Consider the following 12,802-nt stretch of genomic DNA (forward strand, 5'->3'; position numbering starts at 1 on the left):
CACTTTCTGTGTGCTGAGCAATGCTCTCCATTGAAGTATATACAGAAGCTCTTGAAGGTGGGAGACTCCACGTGTATGTCAGAAAAAGTGCCTCCAGATAGGGACAAGAGCATCTTGTGTGCATGTTAGTGGATGAAGAGGTTTGTCTTGAGTTGCTCTTGAACAGAAGAATGGCTTAGAGGCTGGCTGCTGAGTATGTTAATATGAGCAACACAGTTCCTTGTGCCAGTAAAGCAACGGTGTTTGGATGACTCTGTTGATTTTATTCATTATTTCTCCCTCAAATGCATACGGTGCAGAGGCTATCAACTGCTTACATGCTGCCATCGATATTTACACAGACATGGTAAGAAGCCCTAGATGCTAGGGCTGAGGTCTCAGTATGTTATTTTACAGATTGGAATTAACTCTTTGATTCAGTTGTCCTTGTGTTCAGAGTTTTTTGCACTGTGTTGCAAATACCCACTTCAAATTCTTCTCTTCCCAGGGGCGCTTTACTATTGCTGCCAAGCATCACATTACTACTGCAGAGATTTATGAGTCGGAGCTGGTAGATATTGAAAAGGTAGGCTAATTTAGTTATTTGAATCCTCTTTATTCGTATTGATATAGTATCTAAACAGCCTGAAAAGACTTAAATTTCTTTCTCAGCTCACTTGGTTTCCTTTGTAGCTGAAGTGCTGCCTGAAATTGATAAGAAAACTACAAATTGTGATTCAAAGTTCCCCTTTTGCAGGATTGTAGATAACAGTTTCACATTTGATTTCATAAGTGGAACCATTTCAACTATCCTCGAAAATCCAACTGTGTAAAAATAGTGGTTGCCTTTGTCTTCATATGTTGTCCTCACCATCTTGTATGGAGAATGCATATGCTGTCATTTCTGTGGGAAAGAAGCTTCCAGAAAATGACTTGCCACCCTACAAGTCTCCCATGGTCCCAAAAGGCAGTTCCTGCAAGTTAGGGGGGCCCTTGGGAATAGAGCATGTGGCATGATGGGGAGCTGCAGGGGGAGAGTAAAATTCAGTGAAATTGGGCAGAGGCACTTAGTGTGAGTGGTGGGCCACTGACTCTCTGGAATAGCTCTGTGTGGTAGAGGGGAGCACAGGGGGCTGCAGTAAGGAGGAAGAGCTGGAAAAGTCCCTTTCTGAGAGTTTCTTTCTGCTCACAGTTGTTTGGCTGCTACCCAATATGTATTAATTACTCTTCAGTGGAAGAATATAAAAACAATACAAAACAAGGCCAATACAGAAGACCATTTAGAGCAGCAGGCAAACATGCCAACATGAACCCACAAATCTATATTATTAATTCTCCTGGGTGTGTCTTAGAATGTGTGTCCTGGCGCCCAGCTGATTGGCTGGGCGGCGGAGGCGCCTGATTGGCTGAGGTGCACCCAGGAGGCAAGTGGCGGGCCTGGCCCGGATGAGGCAAGCGGCGGCGGCCCGGCCCAGCCACGGAGACAGGCGGCGGCAGGCCCAGCCTAGTCCGGCCATGGAGACAGGTGGCGGCGGTGCACCCGACCGCGGAGGCCAGGCGGCGGCGGGCCTGGCCGCAGAGCTGGGCAGAGGGGGAGGACAAGAGAGAGGAGGGAGGGAGGGCAAGAGAGTGGGGCGAGAGGGGGGGAGAACAGCCGGCCCCAAAGAGCACACAGGTGCTCTGTGTGGGTTGGCTAGTATAGCACTATTGCATGGCACTGTGTAGAGTACAAAAAGAGGAGTTCCTTTCCTGGCCTGAAGAGCTTACAGAATAATACTTGACATAGGGGAGGAAATAGTGAAAGGGCAGGGAAATGGAGAGGAAGATAAACCAGGAAAGAACATGTGTTTATTTCAGTTATATGAACTTAGGTTTCGTTACTACGATGACGACAACAAATATGTATATGCTGCTTCTCAGCAAAAGTTTTGTATCATAGTTACAGGATGGTATGGAGGCTGGGCGGTGGTGGGTGGTTTGTGCCCAAAGTTCCACTCACCAGAGAGATGAGTTTTGAGAAGATATTTCAAGTAAATCAGAGAGGAGACATCAGGATGGTGTTCTGAGAGGCAATGTCGGGTATAAAAGGCCATAGGGGGAGAAAAGGAGGAAATGTGTGAGGAAGCAGGAAACCTTAGGACAGCTGAAGGTAGTCCTAAGCTGGTATGGAAGATCATGGGCAGGAACATTTTGGGATATTTTGAGTGGAGTGGTAACGGAGGTGAAAGCCATGTAGGGTGTTGGAAATGAGAATGAGAAGTTTGTGCTGGATTGGCAGCAGATGGGAAGCCAGTGCAGGGATATTTGTATGTATGTAATTATTTTAATGTAGGATGTATTATATTTCGGCACATACAGACAAGCTGCACCGAATGCAGTTGGCATCAACTTACTGAAATAATGGGGGAAATAGAAACAAGTAAATCCCTTCTGTTATAAAATAATCCTTTTAAGTAAAGGCATTAAAAATACATTCTGAAAAGAGCTACGCCATATATTTATATAAAGGCATTATTACACTGGCTGTTTTTGTTTTCAGTCCTTTTCCTAGCCTGGAATGTACCATTTGCTGCTGCCATAGCACAAGGAATAAATACTTCCAATAAGCTCTCCATTGTAACCTTTAGATCTCTTTCCTGGTGAGACACTCCTGCCCGTCCAAGCCTTGTGTTCATATCCATGAAGGAGTTTTGTGCGATGAGAGCCTCAGACACACATTAGAACAAGGACTTCCAACCTCAGGTCTCCAAATGTTGTTGGACTACAACTCCCATTGTCCCTTCAGCCATTGTGGCTAGGGATGATAGACATTGTGGCCCAACAACATCTGGGGGCCCCAGGTTGGGAATCCCTTTGTGAGAGCATCCCCTCCTTCACTGCAAACACAAGTTTGTTTTTATTTTCTGGGGACACATTACACATATTTTTAGAATATTTGGAGGAAGCCTTAATGTCTGAAGCAGCCCTTGGAAGGCTTATGGTCAAGACTGAAATCAATCATAACGAAGTCCCATTGTCCCACATGTTGTCCATCCATCCTGCTGCCTCAAGGGAGCTGCATCCCTGTGCAGTGAGGCTGCTCAGAACTCAGCTGATGACCTTACAAGCAGCAGAGTGAGGGTGGAGTGATTTTTGCTGATTTCCCCCCACCTCCTAGTGCTCTTTGCTGGCAAGAAATATATCCCTGAGGTTGCATGAGCCTCCGGGACATATTTCTGGATGGCAACGAGCATTAATGAGGGCAGAGGAAAACAACAAAAATCCCTCTGCTCTTGCCCCGCATGCTCTCTGCTGCTTGACAAAATGTCTGAGCTCGGAGCAGCCTCGCTGCACAGGGATGCAACTCCTTTATGACAGTGGATAGACACACAACGTGCGAGCCATTGGAATTCACAGGACTTCAGTTCATCATGACTAATTAATTTCAATGGCAAATGACTAATCGGTCTCATTTATTTCAGTAGCATTTAGACATGACCAGCCTACTTTGGATGCTGCCAATACAATCTATTGAAAATAAAAAAGAGCTCATTCCCAAGTGTGATGGTCTCTAGAGCTTGACCATAGGCGTTTCCTAGGGCTGCTTCAGACATCCATTCTTCCTCCACATATTTTAATTTCACTTGACCTCTTTTAGTTCCCCCTGTATAATGCATATTTTAGATTGTGAATCCCTTGGGGACAGGACGGTTAACATTTAGGGAGGAAAAGTCTATAAGCCCATGGAGAAGTGCAGGATATCAGGATCTAACATAAATTATAAAATTAAGTGGGAAGAGAGCTGGTCTTGTGGTAGCAAGTATGAATTGTCCTCTTTGCTAAGCAGGGTCCACCCTGGTTGCATTTGAATGGGATACCACATGTGAGCACTGTAAGAAATTCCCCTCAGGGGATGGGGCCACTCTGGGAAGAGTGGCATCTCCAAGACAGGGCTGAGAGAGACTCCTGTTTGCAACCTTGGAGAAACTGCTGCCAGTCTGGGTAGACAAGACTGAGCTAGATGGACCAATGCTCTGACATAGTATATAGCAGCTTCCTATGTTCCTATAAATAAAACAAACAACAAGATTTTACAAGCGAATGTTCTTAGTAAAAATTACGGCTGCTGCTGACATGACATTATAATGCTTTCCCTTGTGGGTTCATGCTGCAGGAAGCTATGTTCAAATTGGGCTTGCACCCATGCTGTTCATGTATATTGGAATGCAAATGTTGATTTCCAGAGTGAATAATATGGGTGTGCAGTCAAATGACATCATTGTTTGCTATGCCCATGTCAGAAAGTACCTGTACACATGAAAGCTCAGCCTAGCTTTATGGGAAGCAACTTCGTGATCTTGCACCTAGCATTTAGTTACGGAAATCTCATCTGCACAATCTGTTCCCAAAACATCAAATCTGAAATTACCATGCTGAAAGGGAAATGTGTTTAATTCTTTTTTAGGCAATTGCACATTATGAACAAGCTGCTGATTATTACAAAGGGGAAGAATCCAACAGGCAAGTTATCATTCAATAGCAATTAATGTTGAGAACATAAATATGGGTTAATTCTATTCATTTTTGCTTTTTGACACTTTAAAATGGAATGCTGTCTTTTCCATATTGTAGAGTCTTTAATAGAACACGCCAATCCTAAATTAGCTTTCTTGGACTGGCATCCCCTTTGTCAGTTTCCATATCCACATGCAAGACTCTTATGAGAGAAAATGGGAATTGGAACATGGGGAAGTGATTTTGGGATTAGTGGTTTTGATTGCATAAGGTGATGATAAATCTTCTTATGGGTAACTTTCAAGAGCTGATCTAATATTGAACTGGCTTTCTGAAAAAATCTGCATATTATAGGAGACAAGAATTAACAGCATCAGATAGATGTATTGAGACTTAGAATGTACTTATTTGAATATCATTTCAGGATGTCTATCCCTACATATAGGCCTACATCCAAATCAGTGTCGCTCTAGCACAAGGGCTCCCAACAGGGGGGTGTTAGTACAGTATAGTATAAGAACAGCCCTGCTGGATCAGGCCCAAGGCCTATCTAGTCCAGCATCCTGCTTCACACAGTGGCCCACCAGATGCCTCTGGGGAGCCCACAGGCAAGAGGTATGTGCATGTCCTCTCTCCTGCTGTTGCTCCCCTGCAACTGGTATTCAGAGGCATCTTGCCTCTGAGGCTGGTCTATAGCCACCAGACTAGTAGCCATTGATAGACCTGTCCTCCATGAATTTGTCCAAGCCGCTTTTTAAAGCCATCCACGCTAGAGGCTATCACCACATCCCATGACAAAGAATTCCATAGATTAATTATGTGCTGTGTGAAAAAGTACTTTCTTTTCTTGGTCCTAAATATCCTGGCCTTCAGTATCATGGAATGATCCCTGGTTCTAGTGTTGTGAGAGAGGGAGAAAAAAGTCTCTCTGTCCACTCTCTCTACTCCATGCATAATTTTATACACCTCTATCATGTCCCCCCATAGTCACCTCTTTTACAAAAGAAGAAGCACCAGATGCTGTAGCCTTGCCTCATAAGGAAGGTGCTCCTGACCCCTGATCATCTTGGTTGCCGTCTTCTACACCTTTCCAGTTCTACAATGTCCTTCTTAAGATACTGTGACCAGAACTGCACACAGTACTCCAAATGTGTCTGCCTCATAGATTTGTATAAGGGAATTATAATATTAGTATTTTTATTTTCAGTCCCCTTCCTAATGATCCCTAGCATGGAATTAGGCTTTTTCACAGCTGCACTCACTGAGTCGACACTTTCAGCGAGCTGTCCACCACAACCCCAAGATCTTTCTCCTGGTCAGTCACCGACAGCTCAGACCCCATCAGTGTATTTGTGAAATTATGGTTCTCTCCTCCAGCCCCGCCTCCCCCCCCCACCGCGGCAATATGCATCACTTTACACTTGCTTACATTGAACTGCATTTGCCATTTTGTCGTCCACTCACCCAGTTTGGAGACATCCTTTTGGAGCTCCTCACAATCCTAAATAGCTTAGTGTCATCTGCAAATCTGGCCACTTTGCTGGTTATCCCAACTTCTAGATATTTATGAACAAGTTAAAGAACACTGGTCCCAGTACAGATCCTTGGGGGACCCTAGGGGTACTTGGATACACCTGGGGTAAGGATGTGCATGAGCTGGTTCAGTGCCTCCTCTGGGATGTGCCAAACCCCCTCGGGTGGCGGCATTCAAACCGGCTCAGCATTCCTTTAAGGAGCCGGTAAGGAGCTCCTTTCCTGTTCATCCCTGCCCCACCGCTTTTCCGCCAGCAGCACTCGCCCTAGCAACAGCTGCACGGGGCTGCGGCTATATTCCCTTCATCCTCTGTGCGGTGGTGGGCATGTATGCACACCAGCCATTTGCATGCCAGCACTGCATGGAGGCTGCAGCGAACAACGCCACAGCCCTGCACAGCTGTTGCTAGGGCGAGCACTGCTGGAGGAGAAGTGGTGGGGCGGTGATGAGCAGGTAATGAGCTCGGTACCGGCTCCTTAAGGGAACCACAACCCTGCCCCGCCAGCCTATGCACAAGCCATTTGTGCACATCTCTAACCTAGGGGTGGTGCCAAGTACCCCTCGGATACACCTGTGGGCACTTGGAGTCCTCCCACCTCCCCACACTGCAGCCACACTATTTGTTCTCCATTTGAGGACTGCTGGCTTGATGCTGACCTGTTGTAGGTGTCTGGTGTAGAAGGGGAGGGAGGAGGCGAAGACCCTCCTTCTTTGCTCCTGTTTGGCTGGCTACATGCTGAAGCTCAGTGTACCCCTCCCCTCAGCCTGACTAATGAGCTTCAGAAAATTAGCCCTGAGTACTCCCAAGGTGGCAGGAGATTAGTAAGCCCAAATTACCAGGGTCCAAAATTACCTAGCTGCACCCCTGCACACACGTCCCCACACACAGTTCAGTGTTATAGTTAGGAGGACAGGCTGCTACAGTCACTGGCTCATATCCACACTAAATTACATATAAGCAGTCTTATTGAAATTAATTTGCCATATTAATTTCAACGGGAGTTCAGTGAAACATATGTAAGTTGTCTAATGTGTCAACATCTTCCATTAGTACAGGAAGTCGTCTGGAACAGAGGCTCCTTCCTCTGTGCAACATTATTGCATGCAGCATCTTCATGCTAGTGTGACACTAGTCTGGATATAGGCAATTGTTTTCTTCTTATGTAATGTATTTTTTACATTTTTTTGCTCTTTAAATAAATACATGTAAAATTTTAGATATTTTATAAAATGCAAGCTTCGAGAATTCTGTCCATACGGGGACGGTTACAAACTGGGTGTATACTGGGTGTGTACAAATGGGTGTATCAGAAGGTGGCTGGATGCCAGTGCGTTCCATTCATAAAGAGTGGGAGGATGTACTGCATGCTATGTCATTGGAATGAGTGGTTCATCTGGCAATTTGGTATTTTGATCTATGATGTGGTAGATTTTTCCCCCAGCAGAGAATACTTTCATACATTAGTACGTTTTGAATTTTTTTATTCATTAGTTCAGTGCTATTCAGTTGATTATCCCTCTTGCTTCTAGTTCTGCTAACAAATGCCTGTTGAAAGTAGCAGGATATGCTGCTCAGTTAGAACAATATCAGAAGGCCACTGAAATCTTTGAACAGGTGAGTGTGCTACTTTCCATTACATAAAAGGGAAAGTATAAGTCATAGGCATGCAGTCCAAACTAACAGAAGGACTAGTTCACGTGTTACTTTCACACGTGGAACAACAGGTTTGTGAATACAGTCAATTCACAAGCCAGCATATACATTTGATTTTGATGGCATGTCAGCATTGACCAACCAGAGGCCTTCCAGCTATTGGACTACAACTCCCATTATCCCTGGCTATTGGCCATTGTGGCTGAGGATGATGGGAGTTGTAGTCCAGCAACAGCCATAGAGCCTCAGAATGGCCATGCCTGGCATATGCCATTTTGACGAAGGGACAGTAGCTGGTATCTGAGTGCATGCTGAATGTTTCAGACAGACTTCTCAATTATTGACTGCAAGTAAGGTTGTTGCCTTCATAGGGTAGGTTGTGCCTAAAGAGAAGAGAGTTGTACGGGAAGTAGGTCTTGGCTACTGTTTTTCAGTTATGCAAGCTATAGCCAAGTGCATCTTAGTGCAACCAACTCAGGTTTTTATAAAACCCTGAAACTAGCATGAACATCTCAACATATAGACATCTTTAAAAAAAACATTTGGTTCCTTCAACTTCATCAAGAGCTGGGAAATGGAAAGAGGGCATGGCTAAGCCTACACCGACTTATGCAAGTTTGCAAACTGTTTTGCTGGTGTTCGATGCCTGTCATTTCCTGCCCACATTCACTGCTGGGATCATATCGTTGACTTCTACATGCTTCTAAACCATATCATATCTGACTCAGTGCTCAGTTAAGGCTTAATCTTGATTATTGATCAAGACTGAATTATTTTGCCAAGCAATATTGAAAAAGAGACTCCCAACCTATATAAATGTAGTGACTGACATCCAGATCAAGCGTTGTGTGTGGCAAGCACTACCACTCATGCACAGAGTGGAGGGGTGATTTCTGTTGTACCCCTCATCCCTTTACACTTATGTGTGCTTCCTGAATATATGTCCCTGATGGAGGGACATGTTTTGGGGAGGCACAGGTGGGTGTGGAGGAAAAGAGATATTGCTGAAAATCACCTCTTCCCTCCACCCACAAGTGCTTTTCACATGCAGCTCTTATTCTGGATGTTAGCCAGTGCTGTTGGTGGTAGCAAAATGTGTCATGACGTTGCAGTCGTATTTCTAATGCCAAAGGGTTAGTGGAGATGCTCATGAACTAAATGGAGTTTGGTCTTTTTTTGGAGTAAGTGCCTGCTAGCTAAAAGAATGGATTTTTTAGTACAAGGACAGGAAATCTCTGAAATGATAATATTTTGTTTTTCATTCTGCTCTGTGCTAGATTTCTGATTGAAGGTGTACTTTTTTATCTCTCTAGATTGGAACAAGTACGATGGATAATCCATTGCTCAAGCACAGTGCAAAAGATTATTTCTTTAAAGCTGCTCTGTGTCATTTTATAGTTGATGAATTGAATGCTAAGGTCAGTTCAACCAGCTAAGTACCACAGTTGTGTAGATTAGTACACCCTAGTTTCTATGGTGTACAAAGAATAAATATATAGGACCAATTAATGTGAAACCATGAATGCCATCTGCCCTTATTTCTGTTCTTTCTGTGAAAGCAAAGTTTGCTATTCAAGACTACTTTTTCAAAACTGAATTTCCTTTCTGTGATTGCCTGTGACTAGAGGTAGTAGTGCTTACTATATTTACCCAAATAGAAAATGACGCTGAATTTGAGATGACCCCCTTTAAAAATGCAGATTAAATTCAGGTTAGACCTGTATTTACCCAAAAGTAAGAAGACTCTGAATTTAAGACACACACACACGAGTTTCTAAAACCAGAGACCTTGGCGGGGGAAACTAGTCTTGGATTCAGGTAAATACATCATATGGGAGAATGTAGCATTATCACATCTAGTGTTTCACTTTTATTTATTCCTTCATTTGCCATAACACTTTGGTGGCAATAACTGATGTCTGACATCGGTCTTATATGCTGCAAAAACTAAGTCATATTCTCAGGTTCTATATAAAACAGCCTTGAGTTAGTAATATAGATAAGTTATACTGTATATGTAAATAGCAAATATTTTTTGCTATCCTTTTATTGAATCTTCTTTCTATTTCCAAATTTGGTACTCCAAATATGCCATGAATTTTTAAATTTGTGCCTTGTTTCATGTTCCATTTCCAAGAAACCTCTCTTGGTAGGCTGAAAACCAATCTAGATTTTACATGAAAGAAGTATTCTTCCGTTTACATGAAATCAGTCGTCTGATTTTAAAAAAAACACCCTCCTTTATTTTATTCTGAAGAGGAACCTTGGAGGCACAAAAAGGTGGCAGATGGAAGCCTTACCATTTTGCTGTTTTCCCACTTGTTTCTACCACCTCACCCTGACCTCCAACCTCCTTTGCCGCTTGGTGGAGGAGGGAAAGATACAGAGGAATCTCTTTCCCTGTGGTGAGAAAATCAGCTTGGAGGAGGGTGATTTTGAATGGATGTATGGTAGGAGGGGACGGATTTAAGGCTGTTGAAGCAGCACTTCCGCCCTGCTGCTGTTCTACTGAAAATGGAAGCCTCCTGCTACTTTTCAGTGAAAGGCAAGATAGACTGACTGACATACATTTGGAAGACTCTCCTCTGTATTGTTTCATTTGGCCCTGACAGATCCTAAGTTCCTGCAAACAGACAGATGCAAGTGTGTGCACAGAGGCACCTCCCAATCCCTACTAAGTGTTTTGTGAAAAACTTGTTATGTTGTGTTTAATGCTCATGTAAACAATTTTTGGAGGTTTAGAGGGATTGGGGAAGAAGCAATCCCTACTCCAAGCGAGCTGTTAAACAACACTCCCCCCACCTCTTGTCATGAGGAACAGAAGCATTTTTGTGTAACTTATAGGAAAACTTGCCCTATTGTTTCATTTCTATCTCTTATCTCAGCTATACATATAACATGTTCTTACTTGGCCTAATGACCGGGGAATAGCTTAAACTTTCATATAAAGAAGGCTTGTTCGCAGAAGTCTGGTTACAAGCAATGTGAAAAATCCTTTGCAGTCTGGAGGCCAAATACTCAGCAAGTGAAGGGTGAAATTGAATTTATTTTTGGTTCTTGCCATGCATTGCTATAATAGGTATCGTTTTCCAATGCAACATTCATTATTAGATAATATGCACTTGATTTGATTAAAAATTAAACTTAAAATTCGCTTCTCTCTTTCAGCTTGCTCTTGAGAAATATGAAGAAATGTTCCCAGCATTCACAGATTCAAGGGAATGTAAATTATTAAAAGTAAGCAAAATGTCACATTTAATGATGTGTTAAAAAGAGAAATTGTATGCATTTATGGGATTTTCTCTTTCAGAATGAATGAATGAAACAAAGAAAGAAATTTTTATTATGGCCAATGATCAACTGTCTCTTGTAGTATTATGATTGTTATGAGTTTGAGGAGTATGGATTACCTATGAATGAACAACTGTGGAGTTTATGAAAAGAGAGAATATGCAATATATTAAAAATACAAATTGGATTTGAAGATTTATTTTACCAGTGAATATATATTTTAGGATAGATCATGCCTGAGGTGAGAAGGGGTGGGGGGTGCTGCTACATCTTTATCCCTCCCCTCACTCAGTTTTATACTTAAAGGTAGGCCTTTATTCCCAAGCAGGCTATCTAGATCTCGGCCAGTGGTAAGGGTCACCAGCTATATAAAACCACTATGCAGGTACATAATGTAGCACAAATGTCTCCAAGCTGAGTGCCTATATAACTGTTGAACAACAATTGGTGTATATCACTGGGTATTGCTAGCTGAAAAGTTAATCTTCTCTCAGTTGTTTGGTAGCTTTTTAAAGAACTTCCCTTCAAGTAGTAAAGAGCCTTTTTTTCATCTACAGAACACAGGTAGAGTTATTAAATAACACCACCTTGCTTGATAGCAGTAGCAAAATTTTAAGTTCTCCTGTATAACCCTTTCATGTTGTTCTGCTAGAAGTTGCTGGAAGCTCATGAGGAACAAAACTGTGAAGCCTACACAGAAGCAGTAAGTAGATCTCTGTTTTCTTTGTAAGCAAGGCAGGTCATATAGGCCCAGTTGTTTTTGAAAGTACTTTCCTGCACTTACTTGTGTGCAGTTTCATTCAACAGCAATCCTTCCCTAACCACTGCCACTGATGACATAGCTAGCACATTCAAAGAAAAACAAGGACCTTACGACTCCTTTTGAGAATGCTCTGACCGTACTGCTCTTGATCTGGGCCTCTCAAGAGCTTGTATAATGCAACTGCAGTAGCTGAGTCCCCTGCAGATTCTTGCACCTAAACCAAGGCAGATCTAGGGGGTATTTTTCACATGTGTTGTACAGCTGACGCATGCAGTTCACACTGCCAACCATGGCACATAGCTGTTGTTTGACCTCTCTTATTCCATGAATCCATCTCGAATGCCTTTCAGAAGCTGTCTAAGCTTGTGTCCATCATCGCAGACAGTGATGGTGAATTCCATGGATGAATTATGTGTTGCGTGAAGAAGTACTCCCTTTAGAAGGGTGTCATAGTGCTGTCAGTATGTTGTCAATACCAGCATGATTGCACTGTACTTTGAACAAAGCCAGATGGGTGGGGAGGGTGACTTTTGATGTGGCAAGTTTCTTTGAACAGGTACATTTATTTCATGGGATAGTTCATGTCATGGGTTGGGGTGGTTGGTGGCACATAAATCGACCAGTGGCTCACTCTTGCTGTTCTTTTCACATATCCATATTGTCTGAAGTTGATCCTGCATCCGGAGCTTGAGCATCTCCCCATGGGGAAAGGAGCAGAAGATGCAAGCCCCTTTGTCCAAGGGGCCACACACACACACACACACACACACACACACACACACACACACACACACACACACACACTCCAGATGCAAGGTTGGCTTGTACGTCTCTGGGAGTTGGGGTGGAGCAGCAAAAGGAGGAAGTTCTGTTTCTAATGATATAAAGGACTGCAGGGAACAAAGAAAAATGACTCGCTGGTGTTTCCTCTTCCCCCAATTCTGAGAATCTCTAAAATCACTCTTATGGCTGAGGAAGGTTCCTTATATTGTACAGAAAATATTTGCAGTGGCTAGTAGTAGAAACAGGTTGTCTCTGTTAATTATTTAGATGCTGTTTTTTCTATAGATGAAAATAAGCAAATATT

General features: G+C 43.1%; 1 protein-coding gene across 2 annotated transcripts in view; it reads left to right on the top strand.

Annotated features, from left to right (window-relative positions):
- LOC128340093 (beta-soluble NSF attachment protein) overlaps positions 1 to 12,802 on the top strand; it is a 32,360-nt gene that overhangs the window by 12,408 nt on the left and 7,150 nt on the right. Inside the window, exons 4-10 of one of the 2 annotated variants that reach the window (XM_053284850.1) lie at positions 300 to 346; positions 488 to 565; positions 4,424 to 4,479; positions 7,538 to 7,622; positions 8,975 to 9,079; positions 10,830 to 10,898; positions 11,605 to 11,655. In XM_053284850.1, coding sequence (XP_053140825.1) covers positions 300 to 346; positions 488 to 565; positions 4,424 to 4,479; positions 7,538 to 7,622; positions 8,975 to 9,079; positions 10,830 to 10,898; positions 11,605 to 11,655 — 491 coding nt within the window. The remainder of the gene's footprint in view (positions 1 to 299; positions 347 to 487; positions 566 to 4,423; positions 4,480 to 7,537; positions 7,623 to 8,974; positions 9,080 to 10,829; positions 10,899 to 11,604; positions 11,656 to 12,802) is intronic. The other variant, XM_053284851.1, reaches the window with a different exon arrangement.

Source organism: Hemicordylus capensis, chromosome 1, assembly GCF_027244095.1.
Source record: "Hemicordylus capensis ecotype Gifberg chromosome 1, rHemCap1.1.pri, whole genome shotgun sequence".
Classification (NCBI taxonomy): Eukaryota; Metazoa; Chordata; class Lepidosauria; order Squamata; family Cordylidae; genus Hemicordylus; species Hemicordylus capensis.